General features: G+C 42.1%; 3 protein-coding genes across 3 annotated transcripts in view; 2 read left to right on the forward strand and 1 right to left on the reverse strand.

The window, feature by feature from the left end:
* Positions 1–20000, reverse strand: part of LOC139911314 (BCL2/adenovirus E1B 19 kDa protein-interacting protein 2-like) — a 225970-nt gene that overhangs the window by 91599 nt on the left and 114371 nt on the right. The gene's annotated exons all lie outside the window — the stretch shown is intronic.
* Positions 5556–7257, forward strand: LOC144542810 (E3 ubiquitin-protein ligase TRIM39-like). Its single transcript, XM_078290126.1, has one exon. The coding sequence runs from the start codon at positions 5829–5831 to the stop codon at positions 7224–7226; it is 1398 nt and encodes a 465-aa protein (XP_078146252.1). The 5' UTR covers positions 5556–5828; the 3' UTR covers positions 7227–7257.
* LOC139920022 (E3 ubiquitin-protein ligase TRIM39-like) overlaps positions 18505–20000 on the forward strand; it is a 13455-nt gene continuing 11959 nt past the window's right edge. The window contains exon 1 of the mRNA XM_078290124.1: positions 18505–19941. Within this exon, the coding sequence (XP_078146250.1) occupies positions 18505–19905 (1401 nt within the window). The 3' untranslated portion in view covers positions 19906–19941. The remainder of the gene's footprint in view (positions 19942–20000) is intronic.

Consider the following 20000-nt stretch of genomic DNA (forward strand, 5'->3'; position numbering starts at 1 on the left):
GAAAGACTATTAAACAAGGGGTTAAGCCCTGGAATAATTACATTAAATATGAAGTGGAACTGTACATATGGCATCTTGCATCGGCCTGTATTTCTATGATGCTGTGTCAATGTGTTTTTGAAAAAGTATTTACATTTGAATTTCCTACAGCTTGCTCCTTAATAAGTTCTTGACTTTCCCTTTGGTACTTAATGTTTGTGGAGCAGCTTCCCTCTGAGCTCACAGATAGTGTCGAGGTAAGACCCTCCACTCTGGAGTCACAGATAGTGTCGAGGTAAGACCCTCCACTCTGGAGTCACAGATAGTGTCGAGGTAAGACCCTCCACTCTGGAGTCACAGATTGTGTCGAGGTAAGACCCTCCACTCTGGAGTCACAGATTGTGTCGAGGTAAGACCCTCCACTCTGGAGTCACAGATTGTGTCGAGGTAAGACCCTCCACTCTGGAGTCACAGATAGTGTCGAGGTAAGACCCTCCACTCTGAGCTCACAGATCGTGTCGAGGTAAGACCCTCCACTCTGAGCTCACAGATCGTGTCGAGGTAAGACCCTCCACTCTGGAGTCACATGGCCTGGAGGTCTGGATCAAATCCCACCAGACAGCAGCAGCAAGGTGAGGCTTCAGACAAGGTGAGTGACAAATAAAGAGTACTTCATACCTCAAATTAAACATGAAAAAAACATCCAAACTAAACCCAACCAAAAATGCAAACCACAATGACATGTCAAAACAAAAACTAAACAACGTGTATAACCAAAACTGAACAACAAAATAACCAAAACTTAAAAACAAACAACAAAATAACCAAAACTGACAAACAAACAAACAACAAAATAACCAAAACTGAAATACACCAAACCAATACCAAAAAAGCAACAACCATAACAACACCATACAGGTACCTGGTTGCCTGATTCTTGTCTCAACAGGATCATCAGTGTGTTCTAGTGAAAATAAAGTGACGCAGTCTGAATCTGAATTTGATTTAATAGAAATCTGATCTATTCTACAAAGTACTACAATCTGAGTAGTTTGAAATACAAAAATACTGCTTCCACCAGCTTCTACTGTTACTACTACTACTTCTATTAGGCAAGGCAAGTTTATTTATGTAGCACATTTCATACACAACGGCAATTCAAAGTGCTTTACATAAAAGAAAAATAAAGACTAAAAAGATTAAAAAGATAAAAAAGATAAAGAAAAGTGAAAGTGCATTAAAATCACTTTTAAAAGAAAATGTAAAAGATAAAAAATAAATAAATATTCCAGTGCAGATATTGCCCTAAATTTCTTAAAAAGCCCTGGAGAACAGAAAAGTTTTAAGCCCTGATTCAAAAGATTGTAAAGTGGAGGCAGACCTCAGATGTTCTGGGAGTTTGTTCCAGGCCTGAGGAACATAAAAACTAAAAGCTGCTTCTCCATGCTTTGTTCTGACCCTGGGACAGGAAGCAGACCAGCACCTGAAGACCTGAGGGGTCTGAAGGAGATCAGAAATGTATTTTGGTCCTAAACCGTTTAGTGCTTTATAAACATGCAACAGGATTTTAAACTCAGTTCTTTGGCACATAGGAAGCCAATGCAGTGATCTCAGCACTGGACTGATGTGGTCCATGTGCTTAGTCCTGGTCTGATGTGGTCCATGTTCTTAGTCCTGGTCTGATGTGGTCCATGTTCTTAGTCCTGGTCTGATGTGGTCCATGTTCTTAGTCCTGGTCTGATGTGGTCCATGTGGTCCATGTTCTTAGTCCTGGTCTGATGTGGTCCATGTTCTTAGTCCTGGTCTGATGTGGTCCATGTGATCCATGTTCTTAGTCCTGGTCTGATGTGGTCCATGTTCTTAGTCCTGGTCTGAACCCTGGCAGCAGAATTCTGGATGAGCTGCAGTTCTCTCAGAGCTTTTTTAGAGAGACTGTAAAGACACTGTTACAGCAGGCAAGCCTACTAAAAATAAATGCATGAACAAGTTCTTCAAGGTCCTGCTTGGACGTGAATTCTTTAATTCTTGCGATATTTTTAAGGTGATAGAAGGCAGATTTTGTAATTGTCTTGATGTGGCTGTTGAAGTTTAGGTCAGAGTCCGTAACTACACCAAGACTTCTGACTTGGTTTTTAGTCTCCAGTGAGAGGGATTCAAGGTGAGCCGTGACTTTAAGCCTCTCCTCTTTGGCACCAAAAACAATTATTTCAGTTTTATCTTTAAGAGGTTGCAGAAAATTGTGGCACATCCAGTCATTGATTTGTTCAATGCACTTCTTTAGTCTATTGGACCGTAGTCATCTGTTGATAAAGATATGTAGATCTGAGTGTCGTCTGCATAATTATGATAGGAAATACTGTTGTTTTGCATAATTTGAGCTAGTGGCAGCATGTAGAGATTGAACAGAAGAGGCCCGAGGATCGACCCCTGGGGAACTCCACATGACATTTTTGTTCGCTCAGATACGCAGTTACCAATAGAAACAAAGTAGTCTCTGTCTTGTAAGTAAGATTTAAACCAGTTTAGGACTGTGCCTGACAGCCCTACCCATTTTTCCAGTCTGCCTACCAGTCTGTCATGGTCTACTGTATCAAATGCGGCACTAAGGTCCAATAAAACTAGAACTGAGATTTTTCCGCAGTCCATATTAAAACGAATGTCATTTAAAACCTTTACTAGAGCGGTCTCAGGGCTGTGGTGGGACCGAAATCCCAATTGGAAGATATCAAGAGTATTGTTGGAGGTCAGGAAACTGTTAAGTTGTAGGAAGACAACCTTTTCGATTATTTTACTTAGAAACGGCAGATTCGATATGGGCCTGTAACAACTAATTATTGAGGCATCAAGATTCATCAAGAAGATCTTTTTCAGAAGTTTTCAAGGCCTTACGGAAATCACCTGATAAAAGGGAACTGTTGACTCTCTGCAGTAAATCTGATGCAATACAATCAAAAACATTCTTAAAAAGGTTTGTCGGTAGAGTATCAAGGCAGCAGGTAGAAGACTTTAGATGCACCACAACTTCTTCTAGTGTTTTGTAATCAACTGGATTAAACTGTCATGTTAACTAGATTTGTTTTGTGTAAATACAAAGGTGACACAGAAATTTTACTTGAAGTGAGCCTGAGCTGCTGGTCAGTTGTAAGAAGAAAAAACACTCACCTGAGTTTGTACTGGCATGAGGATGAGTAGGTAATGACGGAATTAAAATGTTTGGGTGAACTATTCCTTTATGGGGGTGATTTCAAATTCAAGAAATACACTCTGGATTCTAGTTAGTTAGCTGCATCATATTTAAGCATGTAACTAAGTTGGCTAGCATTAGCTCCCACTACAGTACATGATAGTAGCTGATGGTAGCTCAGGAAACTGTTCTGCATGGTTCACAGAGTGCCTGTACTTTGCAGGACTGTCTTATTTGACGGCTTTTGTTCGGGATAGTTAGTGTTAAGCTAGGGGGAATGTAATATCCACATTATTCAGTTATCTGGTTTATTTGTGTGGTCCTTTAGAGAGGTAATGTAGTTCACTTTCTGTCTTGATATATCATGCATGTCCCTGTAATGAGTAATTCATTTTTATTGATGCAAGCACTGTGTTTGCGATAGAAGAGCAAATAAATTGAACCTTTGTACACCTTTTATAACCCAGGTGAACAGTCCTGTGGATTTATGATTAGGACAGCATTCAGTGAACATGGTTATGCTGTTTTTTATTGTTATTTGTTACAGGAGGAGGATCAAGCGGAGGAGGAGGCTCCGCTGCAGAAAGTAGGTTTGGTGTAAAGTTTCTCCTGTGAGGTGTGATTGGGATGGAAAGTAATAAAGTGTATCTCAAGTTGGTGAGAATTTCATTTTAAATTCTTACATGTGGACTCTGAAAATAAATGTAAAATATTATTTAGTATTTTATTATCATCATCATGCTCATATCCCTTCATCTTTTTTAACTCTTCATATTCGCAGACTGGGGAGTGGGTTCAGAAAAATCATCAACTAGTTGCTGCAGATCCTGAGCATGGAGGAGGATGAGGTGACCTCTGACCCCTCTGAGATGTTGGAAATACTTCAGGATGAACAGGAATCAATCCTTGAAATATTGAAATTCATATTTTCAAATGTTCAAGATATGTGGATTTTGAGTGAGGAGGTCATGGACAGATGGGGCTACAAGGTCTGGTCTGGGCTTTCGGGGGTTAAATAAAATGTAAATTGTTCTTTAATCGTTGTTCTTCTATTAAATGTTATTGGAAAAATGTTGTTTGTGGGTTCTTCATGAATGTTTAACTTTCAACTTAAGTCTATAAGAGCAGCTGCCTGCGTATCTCATCTGTAATTTCATTGATACACCCATGTTGGTTACAGCATGTTGTAACAGGTAGGCAATTATGAATGAAAAAGAAAACTTTATCTTTCGAAAATTGTCTTTTTCCTTTTATGCAATGCTGCATATCCTGTTCAGACAAAACAGAAAAACATTTGAAGATTTAGGATTATAAATTGGGCGTCTTTGATTTGTTATATATTCTTAATAATGTATAACTTTTCTGTACAGTCAATGGTATGTCAAAGTAATACAGTACAGTAAACAGCTGAGCATTTAGGAGAAATGGGCTGACAAAGCTCCGCCCCTTACCTGACTCACCTGAGACAAACCAAGGAAACTATAAAAGAAGGAAGGGTCATTACGTCATGTGACAGCAGTCAAATTTTGCATTGGTGCCAGACTTTGGTGCCACTTCTATTGAAGTTAATGGGGCGGGCATGGCAAGTCCCACTATAACCCATCATATCTGTGTTGTTTCACCTTTGACTGAAAAATGCTTCCACAAAATAAAAAAAAAACACATTACGTGATGTTGACTGATGTTTTTTATCTAAATGTGCGCGTTCGTTTTCCTTGTTATTGGTCTCCAAACAGATCATGGCTCTGTCCAGCAGCTCAACTCGAGCCCCTGTTTGGTCCAAGAAGCTACATCATGATACCTGACCAAACGGGGCAGGTCCGACCTATTATCACTGACCTGACTGCAATTATAACCAGATCAATTTATTAATGGCTCTGATTATAACTGGCTGGACTCAATGATATGGCCTGTCAGAGTTAGGTAAATATCCTTAAGCCAAACTAGGACTTGACCGTATGTTACAATGCCTTGCAGTTCGCCTCAGTGATTTACATTCATACTAGTCATCTAGCCTATATTATTAGCTAGCACACACAGAAGTCATGATGACAACGATTAAGATAGAGAGGCTGTAACATTTGCTATCACTAACTGAAAAAATAAATCACGTTCTTCAAACCCTGTCTGTTTCTTTTACACCTTCACGAGGATTATTTCTTACTAACGTTAACGGTTTTTAACGGTTTAAAAACCGGACGTCTCAACAGAGGAGATGGCGATCCCATTCACCTCAACGTCGGCCGAACTGAAAGTTTTCACACTTGGCACCAATGTGCGTGCACGCGCGACACAGTGATGTAATGACCCTTCCTTCTTTTATAGTTTCCTTGAGACAAACCAGGAAACAGAGTTTATTATTCTTCACTCCTCACTGATAAGAGACACACACACCGAGAGACAGACGATAAGATTCACCTTCAGACCAAACCCACGACTTCCACTGAGGGAGGACAGCTACAGGAGGGAATACTGGGATACTGGGAATACTGGAATACTGCCACTTCAACCTGCTGCTGACTTAGGAGTTTTAGAAGAAACATGACTCAAAGTCAAAGTAACTTTCAGGGAATATTCTAGAGGAGGGAGTGGTGCCACGACTGATTAACTGACTTCCTGTTTGAGCGGTCTGTCTGGTTTGTTTTCAGCTTCACTCAGAGAGAAAATGTCTTCCAGATCAGAGGAGGATTTCTCCTGTTCTGTCTGCCAGGACATCTTTAAAGATCCTGTCGTCCTGTCATGTAGCCACAGCTTCTGTAAAGCCTGTCTGCAGAGCTGGTGGACAGAGAAACAAATACACGAGTGTCCACTTTGTAAGAGAAGATCTTCAAAGAGAGAACCACCTCGTAACTTGGTGTTAAAGAACCTGTGCGAGGCTTTCTTACTGGAGAGAGATCAGAGAGCTTCAGCAGGATCTGAGCTTCTCTGCAGTCTGCACTCTGAGAAACTCAAGCTCTTCTGTCTGGACCATCAGCAGACAGTGTGTGTTGTCTGTCGAGATTCAAAAACACACACCAACCACAGAATCAGACCCATCGATGAAGCTGCACTGGATCACAAGGAGGAACTTCAGAAATCACTGAAGTCCTTAAAGGAGAAACTGAAGCTCTTTAATAAAGTTAAAGGAAACTGTGATCAAACAGCAGAACACATTAAGGTCCAGGCCCGACACACAGAGAGGCAGATTAAGGAGGAGTTTAAGAAGCTTCACCAGTTTCTACAAGAGGAAGAGGAGGCCAGGATCGCTGCACTGAGGGAGGAAGAGGAGCAGAAGAGTCGGACGATGAAGGAGAAGATCGACGGTCTGAGCAGAGAGATAGCAGCTCTTTCAGACACAGTCAGAGCCATAGAGAAGGAGCTGAGAGCTGAAGACGTCTCGTTCCTGCAGAACTACAAGGCTACAGTGGAAAGAGTCCAGCGCCCCCTGCTGGAGGATCCACAGCTGGTCTCAGGAGCTCTGATAGACGAGGCCAAACACCTGGGCAACCTGAGCTTCACAGCCTGGGACAAGATGAAGAAGATGGTCTCCTACACTCCTGTGATTCTGGACCCAAACACTGCCAATCCAAAACTCATCCTGTCTGAAGATCTGACCAGTGTGAGACGTGGAGAGAGACAGAAGCTTCCTGAAAACCCAGAGAGGTTTGACTCCTACTACTCTGTCCTGGGATCTGAGGGCTTTAACTCAGGAACTCACAGCTGGGATGTTGAGGTTGGAGACAGTACAGTGTGGGGACTGGGTGTGGCAGCAGAGTCTGTCCAGAGGAAGGGAGAGATATGGTCTGGATTATGGGTAATATGGTTCTATAATGGTAAATACGGAGCAGTCTCCCCATCAGATCCGGGCACTGTTCTCCCAGTGAAGAAGCTCCAGAGGATCAGACTGCATCTGGACTGGAACAGAGGAAAGCTGTCATTCTCTGATCCTGATACTAACACACACATACACACCTTCACACACACTTTCACTGACAGGCTGTTCCCATTCATCAATACTCCGAATGAACTCTCTCTGAAGATTTTACCAGTGAAGGTCTCTGTAACAGTGGAACAGCACAGTTAGAGATGATGATGATGATGATGATGATGATGATGAAGATGTATGCAATCCATCCATTTTTGTAATGGGAATACCGCTCATTTTAAAGATTCATTATATAAACATATATCAGTTATTATTACTTCTAGTCAATGAATATAGTCAACTTTCTAATCTGTGATGTCATCAAGATGTGCCCATGTTGTCCTGATGATGATGTAGTTGTCATGGTGATGTGGATGACAGCTATAACAACAACAGCAAACAAAGGGAAAAAATGAATAAATATTGAAAAATGAATAAATATTAAAATTATCTATAATAACAACATTCAAATAAATAAGAAAATGTTTTGCATTACCTCAAAGTAGACAATATATATGAATAATATAAAATGACAAAAAAGGGAAAACCAAAATGAATAAATATTAAAATTATCTATAACAACATTCAAATAAATCAAAATTAGTAGACAAGTTCTACTTTGTTAAAGTGAATTTTCTCTATATTTAGACTGCAGGTAAAAGTTCTTCCTGTCTTCTTTGGTTCTTCATCTGAAGTGTTAAATTTATTTGATCTAACTTTATTCCAGGTTCTTAGAGTTTCTCTCCACTGTAACTCGTCTTCTCTTTGTAGTTAAATCATTTAAACTGCAGCAGATCCTGGACTGACTCTAATTGTAGGAGCCATGAATGGATTTATTATGATGGTTTATATTTTGGTTATTTTGGTTGTTTATATGTTATTGCACAATCACGGTGATTGATATAATCAGGTCACATGGATGTGGGCGGTGATATTTGTATAGTCAATTTAAGCACCTGTTCACCTGCATGGCAGCTGGTAGAAAGAGAGAGGGTGAGTGGGTCGCCGTATTTTTTGTTGACCGCTGTTTTTTGTCTCTGATCGCTGTGATTATTTTGAGTATATTTTTCTGCACGTTATACTAAGTTGATCCTTTTTTCATTAATAAAAGTTATAAAACGTATATTTTTGATCTCAGCGAATCTTTTTTTGGTAGCGCGTCAGACAATCAGCAAACAAGGCCCTATTTCAGCCTCTTAGCAACTCTTTACTTTGTTTCCAGTAAGCCTAGTCGCTACATTTGTCAACAAAAAAGGCATTAAAAGAAACATCACCGGATGGCGCATTGGATCAAGGATCAAATGGAAGGAGATTAAAGTAAGCGATCATCGGAGGTGAATGACGGAAGAAGGCGCCGGCTGTCTACTCGGGAGCCGCAGTCAAAGCCAACCAGAGAAGCCAGGTGCGCATTAAGCTGTGTATTAATGGAAGGAATGCGGCTTGCATATTCGCTACTGTTTGTCCATTGGGGATGATTGGCTGATTGATTGCCGGTTGAGAGTTGGTTCACCCAGAGTGCTGGCATTAACCTGATTGTATGGATTCCCGGTGCTGTATTATCTCCGTGCTGTCAAATAAGGAATCTCCGCTTTGTCTCTTTGAAGTTGCTGCTGCGCTTCTGATGTGCATGGTGATCCATTAAAATATTATGCGTTTATGAAGGCTTTTGAGAACGGTGTGGAAAGGAACACTGGGAGCCACAGTGACCGACTTTATTTCCTGGAGCAGCACACTAAGGGTCATCCCAAGGACCTTGTTAGAAGCTGCCACCACATTGATCCTGAGAGGGGATATGTTAAGGCTAAGGCTTTATTACAGGAGCAGTTTGGAAATAAGCAGAAGGTTGCATCTGCATATATGGAAAGGGCTCTTTCATGGCCTCCCATCAAAACTGAAGATGTAAAAGCTCTTCAAGATTACAGCTTTTTCCTCAGAGGCTGCTGTAATGCCATGGAAGAGGTGCAATATCTGCAGGAGCTAGACATGCCTGCTAATATGTTGACTATTATAAGGAAGTTGCCTTACAAATTCAGGGACAAGTGGAGAACTGTAGCCTGTGACTTACAGGAAAGGCGCAGTCAGAAAGCTACATTCATTGACATCACTAATTTCATTGAGAGACAAGTGAGAATCTTAGCTGACCCAGTGTTTGGAAACATACAGGATGCTCCATCGCTGACAACAAATAAAGGTGTAAGCAAACACAATCCACAACCTCGTTCTGGAATTAAAGGAACTAGCTTTGCCACTACTGTAGCCCCTGTGGAAAACAAAATTCAGCCTGGAACCAAAGGGAAGGAACATATTCAAACAGCAAGGAAGACATGTCTTTGCTGTGGAGGAGGACACACATTGGACTTGTGTTCCCAGTTGGGGAAAAGAGCTCACAAAGAGAAGATAGGCTTCTTGAGGGAAAATGGTGTCCGTTTCGGCTGTTTGTGTATTGGACACATCAGCAAAGTTTGCAAAAAACGGATTTCCTGTGCAAAATGTGGTCTCAAACATCCAACCATACTTCACATTCCTCCAAAGGAGAAGGAAAAAGACTCTGACCAAGCTGAGAAGAAATCAGAGGTGTCATTGGACAGCACTCTGGTGTTGAGTGGTCTTACTGGGGCTGGTGATCACGATTGTAAACTTCCCATAGTTCCAGTACAAGTTAAGTCCAAGAAGGGCAGCAAGATTGTTACCACCTATGCTTTCTTGGACCAAGGAAGTACAGCAGTATTTTGTACAGAGGCTTTGATGCACAAGCTTGACCTTACAGGGAAGAAGGTACATATCCTCTTACGGACGATGGGCCAAGAGAAAGTTGTGAGTAGCCATATTGTGCCAGGACTGGAGGTAGCTGGCTTGAATGAGGAGCACTTCTGTGAACTGCCCAAGGCTTACACACAGGTATGCATGCCTGTCCACAAGGGGAACATTCCAAGACAGAGTGATCTTCAGAGATGGCCTCATTTAAAACATGTCCATTTGCCCGAGATCGATGCAGGGATCGAGCTGTTAATAGGGACAAATGTTCCTAAGGCCTTGGAACCATTGCAAGTAATTCGCAGTGTTAACAATGGACCCTATGCAATCAGGACAATGCTGGGTTGGACTGTGAACAGGCTGCTGAAAGGAGACAGTGGGGATGCAATGGATTGTGAGCAGCCAGAGTTATCAGTGAACAGAGTGTCAGTTGTGGATTTGGACGAACTTTGGCAGCAGCAGTTTAAGACAGATTTCCCTGAACGCAGCATGGATGAACAACCTGGCATGTCAAGAGAAGATCAGAAGTTTATGGAACTGGTCACAAACTCAGTAAAGCAAGTGAATGGCCACTACCAGATCAGCTTACCATTGAGGAAAAGGGACGTTAGCATGCCAGATAATAAGAAAATCACTGAGCAGCGTGCCTTACATCTGAAGAAGAGGCTTCAGAAGGATTCCTCATTTCATGCTGATTATACAGCCTTCATGAATGACCTTATTGCCAAAGGTTATGCCGAAAGGGTGCCTGAAGAGGATGTGGAACGTAGTGATGGCAAGGTCTGGTATATCCCGCACCATGGCGTCTACCATCCTACAAAAGGAAAGATCAGAGTTGTTTTTGACTGTGGAGCGAGTTTCCAGGGAACATCACTTAATGCTCAGCTCCTACAGGGACCAGATCTTACAAGTTCACTGATTGGAGTGGTGACCAGATTCAGGAAAGAACCAGTGGTGATCATGGCAGATGTTGAATCCATGTTTCATCAGGTAAGAGTGCCAGCAGAAGACGTTGATTTGTTGAGGTTCCGCTGGTGGCCTGATGGGGATTTAAATCAAGATCTCGTCGACTTCAGGATGATGGTGCATCTCTTTGGGGCAACGTCTTCTCCCAGCTGTGCCAATTTTGCCCTCAGGAAATGCGCAGAGGACAACAAAGTACAGTTCAGCCAGGAAGCAGTGGATAAGGTCCTACATTGCTTTTATGTGGATGACTGTCTTGTGTCTGTGGCTTCGGAGGAGGAAGCAGTGTCTCTTTATCATGAGCTCGTCTCCATCTGTGCTAAAGGTGGGTTCAAGCTTACAAAGTGGATAAGCAACAGGCGTGATGTTCTGGCTGCAATACCTGAAAGCCACAGAGCTAAGGATATGAAAAGGTTGGACATGGACCAGGATTTGCTACCTGTGGAGAGAGTACTTGGTGTGGAATGGTGCATCCAGTCTGATACCTTTAAGTTCAAGATTGTGATCAAGGACAGACCACTCACCAGAAGAGGAATTCTCTCAACAGTTAGCTCCATCTATGATCCTCTTGGTATCTTGAGTCCTGTCGTCTTGTCTGCGAAGAAGATCTTAAGGGATCTGTGTAGGAGTGCACTTGGCTGGGATGATGTCATACCTGAGTCGGTTGCTCAGGAGTGGACAAGTTGGCTGGATGAACTTTGCCATTTGGAGAAATGTAACATCATGAGATGTCTGAAACCATTGGACTTTGGAGAAGTGACCACAGCACAGTTGCATCATTTCTGTGATGCAAGTGAAGATGGTTATGGAGTAGTGACTTACCTGTTGTCACAAAATGCACACTCGCGAGTACACAGTGCCTTTGTCATGGGAAAGGCTAGGGTGGCTCCATTGAAGTCTGTTACGATCCCCCGAATGGAACTCATTGCTGCCACCATGGCAAGTCGCATTGATGTCTTGTGGAGGAAAGAGCTGCACATGCATCTTCAGGACTCTGTGTTTTGGACGGACAGTGCTTCTGTGCTCAAATACATCAGGAACGAGACTTCCAGATTCAGAGTCTTTGTTGCCAACCGAGTCTCAGAAATTTGCAAGGCTTCACAACCCTCTCAATGGAGGTATGTTGAGACTGCAAGCAACCCAGCTGATGTTGCCTCCAGGGGTGTGAAAGTGGATGCATTTCTCAAAAATGCAACATGGGTGTCAGGGCCTCATTTTCTCCTTCAACCTGAGAGTGAGTGGCCTGTCAATCCTGACGATGTTCATCAACTTCCATCAGATGACCCTGAGGTCAAGAAAGCTGTTGTAGTGAATGCTGTACAGGCCAGAGAAGAGGTTGATGCAGTGACTCGCATGATCCATTACTTTGACTCTTGGACCCATTTGAGGAAGTCTGTGGCTTGGATCTTGAGATTTAAGACCTGGCTCTTGTCTCTGTGTCAGAAGAGGAGACAACTGAGCATGGTTCTTGCACAGTCTGACTTAGATGTGGAACAACGACGACGTTCATTGGAGAAGGATATGGAAACTTTCAAGAGGAAGACTGTTTCAAGTTGTCTATCAGTGGAGGAGCTTGAGAAGGCAGAATTGGAGATCATCAAGTTTAGCCAAAGGAAGAGGTTTCCAGAGGAATTCTCCAGGCTGAAAAAGGGCAAAAGTGTGAAGGGGCATAGTCACATCTACACACTCTGCCCACTGATGGAAGATGGTGTTCTGAGAGTTGGTGGTCGGCTCAGCAGGTCATCTATGCCTGTACAATCTAAACATCCCATAATACTGGCTAAGGATTTACATATCTCAGCCATTCTTCTAAGGCACATCCATCAAGAGGTGGGACATGGTGGTCGTAACCACGTTATCCAAACTGTGTGAAATATATTGGATCACTGGCGCTAGTACAGCCATAAGGAGAGCTCTATCAAAGTGTGTCATCTGTCGACGGTTGAATGCTCAGCCAGTGTCCCAGCAGATGGCAGACTTAACTCCTGAAAGAGTTACTCCAGATGAACCTCTGTTTACTCGTGTTGGAGTAGACTATTTCGGACCTTTCGAGGTGAGGAGCAGAAGGAGTGTAGTGAAGAGGTATGGAGTCATTTTTACCTGCCTGGTCATACGAGCAATCCACATTGAAGTGGCACCTTCACTGGACACGGACTCTTTCATAAATGCACTCAGACGCTTTATAGCGAGACGTGGTCAAGTTCAGGAACTGCGCTCTGATAATGGGACGAACTTCATAGGAGCAGAGCGTGAATTGAGAACAGCCATTGAACAGTGGACTCAATCGCAGATTAATGATGTTCTTCTCCAGAAAGGAATGAAATGGACTTTTAACCCCCCAGCTGGCTCACATCATGGAGGATCTTGGGAGAGGTTAATTAGATCAGTGCGGAAAGTCCTCAATTCCACTTTGAATGTGCAAAACTTGGACGAAGAAGGCCTTCACACAGTTCTTTGTGAAGTGGAATCCATCATCAACGGCCATCCAATTACCAAAGCATCCACGGATCCTAATGACCTGGAAGCATTGACGCCAAATCACCTGTTACTTTTGAAGACCTTACCATCTTTGCCACCAGGAGACTTCCAAGGGGCAGACATATATGCGTGCAGGCGATGGAAGCAGGTCCAGTACATGTCAAACTTGTTCTGGAAAAGGTGGGTTAAAGAATACTTACCTCAACTGCAGGAGCGTCAGAGATGGTCAGGAGTGAAGCGCAACCTCGTCCCTGGAGATATAGTGCTTATAGTGGACAACACGGCACCTCGTAACTCCTGGGTCATGGGAAGAGTCCTACAAACCTTTCCAGAAAGGAGAGGCTTTGTGCGTCAGGTGCGCATCAAAACAAAGAGCAGCTGCCTAGACCGGCCAATAACCAAGGTTTGTCTGTTACAGGAGGCCAAAGCTGGATAAGGAGTGGCTGGTGCACTTTGTGACACTTTGACCTCTACCTTGACTCTGACTTTGACTGACAGACATAGAGTGATGGTAAAGATCACTCTGACTAAGGCTATGTGCTGGTAACCTCTGGTCTTACTGACTTATGACTCATTTACAGGATCAGGAGGAAGAAAGAAGACAGGAATGTAAAGTCAATTTATGAACTTTGATTATTGAGCTTTTAATTGCTTCATGCCTCCTATTAACTTGTGTAATGTGAGTAATTATTATGTAATAACCTAATAAGTAGGGGCTGGTGTGTAGGAGCCATGAATGGATTTATTATGATGGTTTATATTTTGGTTATTTTGGTTGTTTATATGTTATTGCACAATCACAGTGATTGATATAATCAGGTCACATGGATGTGGGCGGTGATATTTGTATAGTCAATTTAAGCACCTGTTCACCTGCATGGCAGCTGGTAGAAAGAGAGAGGGTGAGTGGGTCGCCGTATTTTTTGTTGACCGCTGTTTTTTGTCTCTGATCGCTGTGATTATTTTGAGTATATTTTTCTGCACGTTATACTAAGTTGATCCATTTTTCATTAATAAAAGTTATAAAACATATATTTTTGATCTCAGCGAATCTTTTTTTGGTAGGGCGTCAGACAATCAGCAAACAAGGCCCTAATTCAGCCTCTTAGCGACTGTTTACTTTGTTTCCAGTAAGCCTAGTCGCTACACTAATATTTACAGCAACAGATCCAGGCTCAGCTGAACTCTTGTAACTTGTAATGTGGAAATTGTGCACGTCAATATCAGACCACCATGCCAATGTATGCACATTTCTTCTTTCTAATGAGTCTAATCGAGCCCCAAGATGGAGCCTTAACATTATTACAGAACCCACAATTTTGCAAGCAGTTTAAGACTGGTTTAAGTGAGTTTCTTCTTTTCAACTATGATTCAGTCAAGGATGTTAGACATCTGTGGAACGCTGTAAAAGGGTATATTCGTAATAATGCAATAGCCTTCTCCTCAGTCCATAATAGGGCAGAGCTCAAGGCAATTGCGGATTTAGAATGTACCTTGTCATGCCTGATTAGAGAACAACAAAATAGTCTAAATCCTGATAAAGAAAAAGAAGTATCTAAAGTTAAAGCTGAACTTAATGCATTAATCACTAAGAGAGACAAATTTCTAATTCATAGGGTGAGACGCACAGAATATCTGGATGGAAGTAGACCGAGTTTCCTTTTAGCAAGCAAACTTCGTAATAATGAACAATTAGCTCATATCCCTTCAGTTATGAATAATGATGGTACCCTTCTATATGATCCAATGCTAATTAATCAAGAATTTGAACAATTTTATAAGAATTCATATACATCTCAATTACAGACGTCAAATAAAGAGTTAAATGATTTTTTTGTCGGGTTGAACTTATCTCATTTATCCTTTGATGATGCTGATCTCTTAAATTCTCCAATAACACTCAAAGAATTGTTTGAAGCATTGGAAGACATGAACCTTGGTAAATCCCCTGGAATAGATGGCATTCCACCTGAACTTTATTCTCAGTTTTGGTCTGACTTAGGACCAATACTTTTAGAAATGATTCATATAGCTATTAAAGAGGGAAGTTTTCACAAGGATATCAATACTGCTATTATCTCTCTCATATACAAGAAGGGGAAAGACCCCAATTTATGCACGTTTCAGGCCCATATCACTTTTAAATTCAGAAATTAAACTGTATGCTAAAGTTATAGCTCGCTTTAGAGAAGGTCCTTCCTTTATTAGTTCATTACGACCAAACAGGTTTTATGAAACACCGATTCTCATCAGATAATATACGAAGACTGTTGCATATAATACATGCTGCATCAGACATCTCATCTCCATGTGCTATACTGTCAGTTGATGCTGAAAAAGCATTTGATAGACTAGAGTGGCCCTTCTTGTGGTACACAATGCAGAGAATGGGCTTTGGGGAGAAATTCATGAATATGCTGAAGACTCTATATAACAATCCAAGTGCTATGGTCTTGACAGGCAACCAGTGGTCACCCAGATTCTCAATCCAACGTGGGACACGACAAGGATGCCCTAATGTCTCTGCATTACTATTCGCAATATCCCTAGAGCCACTGGCACAGAAAATACGATTTTCTGACGAAGTGAAGCAGATAGTGGTAAAAGATACTGATCATAAAATTTCTCTATATGCGGATGATCTGCTATTGTATATGGATCAGGTACCAACTACACTTCCTAATGTTTTAAATATCTTTAGCAAATTTAGTTCTATATCTGGTTACAAGATTAATTTGAATAAATCATCTCTTTTACCTCTGAATAGTGCCATGGTAGAGCTAAATCTGAATACAGAAATACAAATTGTCCAAAATTTTAAGTATTTGGGAATCGATATATATGCCTCATTAGATACAATAATAGCAAAGAATTATAAAAAAAATCTATAAAACAATTAAAGGAGACCTAAACAAGTGGCTCAATTTAACAGTATCTTTGGCAGGACGAATTTTAATTATCAAGATGAACATTCTACCAAGAGTCAGTTTTTTAGCTAGCATGTTGCCTTTATCACCACCAGACGGGTTCTGGGACAAGCTGCAGACTAGAATTTCAAAATATATTTGGAAAGAACAATATCCAAGAATCAGATACACAGTATTACAGTATGATAAAAAAAAGTGGAGGCCTTAATGTTCCCAATTTTGAGTTATATTATTATTCCTTTATGCTTCGAGCATTGGAAAATTGGTTTAAAGAAAGGACAAATGTATCCTGGGTTGAAATAAAAAAAAATATAGTTTCACCACTTAAACTTGGAGATGTATTGTTCTCTGCTATGTCTCTTAAAGATTGTGTCCATAAATTCTGACCAATTATTGGCCAAGCTGTTAAGGTGTGGAAACATATAGAGAATTTGTGTAAATGGGAAGTAGACTGGCATAATAATACACTGATTTTTCTAAATAAATTGTTACGTATTGGAAACAAAGCCATGCAATTCCCACAGTGGCAAACCCGCGGGATGCATTACCTCTCAGATATAATAAACAATGACAGCCTAATGTCTTTCCAAGATTTGAAATATACATACAATTTACCTGGCTCATCCTTTTTTTTTATTTACAACTACGCACTGCCATGCGTACATATGGAGTACCCTGGAATCATCCTCTGCCAACACATCCAATGGTTAAGATCTTACAGAGCTTAAATGGTGAAAGTGGCCTTACTTCATACATATATAAAAAGATGCAACAGAAATGACTTGGATATATTGGTATTATTACAGTATGGAATGTAGATTAAAAAAAATATGGACAGGCTATTGATTGGAAGAGAATATGGAACAACATTTCTCTAACATCATGTAATTATAATCACCAATTGATACAGTACAAAATGATCCACAGATATTATTTGTCAACTAGGAAATGTTGTCAGCTGAGGATGATCCCAAGCCCAATATGCCTTCTGTGTAACCAAAAGACTATTGGTACGTATGTACACATGTTTTTTGAGTGTTCTTCAGTTAAACAGTTTTGGAGCCAAGTGATTGACATAGTATCAGATATCATTGGGGTTCAGATTAGGGCTGGGTTTCGGTACTCGATACCTTTAAGGTATCGACCGAAATAACCCAGTACCAAGTAGTATTGAAACTTCTCCAGTCAAACGATACCTGCATTCGATACTTTTTGTACACAGATCTAGAAAAAAATGACTATTTGTATGGTTTTGCTCACAGCCAATCACCGCAAGCGATTTAATGCGACATGTGATTGGCCCGCTACCGCAGCAGCTACAACCCATACAGCAGGGGTCCCCAAACTACGGCCAGCGGGCCGGATACGGCCCGCCTCCACATTTGGCCCGGCCCCTGAACAATACCAGAGACGCAGACCCCTGTCAAAGAGAGAACGGTATAATGGCGAAAATGTTAGGTAAGAGAAAAATTGATTCAGAATGCAGGGTATTTAACCTGCAGTAGACAAACGATTATTTTTTTGTTCAATGCAAAGAAAAGGCTGTTTGTCTCATCTGTCAAGAGGCGGTGGCGGTATTCAAAGAATACCATCTGCGCCGACACTATGAATCCCGTCACAAAGACAAGTATGATAGCTTGCAAGGCCAAATGCGAGCAGACAAACTCTCAAAGCTAAAAAGTGGACTGTTATCTCAGCAGAATACATTTGTACGCCAAGCTCACACAAGCTCCTTTGGGGGGGGGGGGGGGGGGGGGGGGGGGGGGCGCGCGTTACGAACGAGTGGGCGGGGTTACGGGGCAGAGGGCGCGAGCAGAGAGGCTGGGTATGTTCAAATTCTACCTCTGTCTTGCTCTTTTCTCCAAAGTTGCCTAACCCAGCTTTAAACTCAAATCCAAATCAAGAAAAAATGAGAGAGCAACACTGAATGAAACTCAGCTCTGCTCTATTTCAGTGAACAGCTGAGCATGTAGGAACCGGCCTGACAAAGCTCCGCCCCTTTCTCTGACTCAACTCAGACAAACCAGGAAACACGTTGTTATTATTCCATTCCTCACTGAAACGAGACACACACACCGAGAGACAGACGATAAGATTCACCTTCAGACCAAACCCACGACTTCCACTGAGGGAGGACAGCTACAGGAGGGAATACTGACACTTCAACCTGCTGCTGTGTTTTAGAAGAAACACGACTTAAAGTCAAAGTAACTTTCAGGCAACTTTCTAGACGAGGGAGTGGTGCCACAACTAACTGATTAACTTCCTGTTTGAGCGGTCTGTCTGGTTTGTTTTCAGCTTCACTCAGAGAGAAAATGTCTTCCAGATCAGAGCAGGATCTCTCCTGTCCTGTCTGCCATGACATCTTTAAAGATCCTGTCGGCCTGTCATGTAGCCACAGCTTCTGTAAAGCCTGTCTGCAGAGCTGGTGGACAGTGAAACAAAAACATGAGTGTCCACTTTGTAAGAGAAGATCTTCAATGTATGAACCACCTATCAACTTGGCGTTAAAGAACTTGTGTGAGGCTTTCTTACTGGAGAGAGATCAGAGAGCTTCAGCAGGATCTGAGCTTCTCTGCAGTCTGCACTCTGAGAAACTCAAGCTCTTCTGTCTGGACCATCAGCAGACAGTGTGTGTTGTCTGTCGAGATTCAAAAACACACACCGACCACAGAATCAGACCCATCGATGAAGCTGCACTGGATCACAAGGAGGAACTTCAGAAATCACTGAAGCCCTTTAAGGAGAAACTAAAGCTCTTTAATGAAGTTAAAGGAAACTGTGATCAAACAGCAGAACACATTAAGGTCCAGGCCCGACACACAGAGAGGCAGATTAAGGAGGAGTTTAAGAAGCTTCACCAGTTTCTACAAGAGGAAGAGGAGGCCAGGATCGCTGCACTGAGGGAGGAAGAGGAGCAGAAGAGTCAGACGATGAAGGAGAAGATCGAGGGTCTGAGCAGAGAGATAGCAGCTCTTTCAGACACAGTCAGAGCCATAGAGGAGGAGCTGAGAGCTGAAGACGTCTCGTTCCTGCAGAACTACAAGGCTACAGTGGAAAGAGTCCAGCGCCCCCTGCTGGAGGATCCACAGCTGGTCTCAGGAGCTCTGATAGACGAGGCCAAACACCTGGGCAACCTGAGCTTCACAGTCTGGGACAAGATGAAGGAGATGGTCTCCTACACTCCTGTGATTCTGGACCCCAACACTGCATATCCAATATTCATCCTGTCTGAAGATCTGACCAGTGTGAGACGTGGAGAGAGACAGAAGCTTCCTGAAAACCCAGAGAGGTTTGACTACTACTGCACTGTCCTGGGCTCTGAGGGCTTTAACTCAAGAACTCACAGCTGGGATGTTGAGGTTGGAGAGAGTACAGTGTGGGGACTGGGTGTGGCAGCAGAGTCTGTGCAGAGGAAGAGAGACATAGAGTCTGGATTATGGAGAATATGGTTCTATAATGGTAAATACGGAGCAGTCTCTCCATCAGATCCAGTCACTCTTCTCCCAGTGAAGAAGAAGCTCCAGAGGATCAGACTGCATCTGGACTGGAACAGAGGAAAGCTGTCATTCTCTGATCCTGATACTAACACACACATACACACCTTCACACACACTTTCACTGACAGGCTGTTTCCACTCATTTACACTGGGGATGAACTCTCTCTGAAGATTTTACCAGTGAAGGTCTCTGTAACAGTGGAACAGCACAGTTAGAGATGATGATGATGATGATGATGAAGATGATGTCATGTATGCAATCCATCCATTTTTGTAATGGGAATACCGCTCATTTTAAAGATTCATTATAT

This window comes from Centroberyx gerrardi, chromosome 19 (assembly GCF_048128805.1).
Source record: "Centroberyx gerrardi isolate f3 chromosome 19, fCenGer3.hap1.cur.20231027, whole genome shotgun sequence".
In the NCBI taxonomy this organism is placed as follows: Eukaryota; Metazoa; Chordata; class Actinopteri; order Beryciformes; family Berycidae; genus Centroberyx; species Centroberyx gerrardi.

What these genes read in the sequence shown, in the direction of transcription:
- LOC144542810 (XM_078290126.1), top strand. Translation starts at nt 5,829, where the DNA reads ATGTCTTCCAGATCAGAGGAGGATTTCTCCTGTTCTGTCTGCCAGGAC.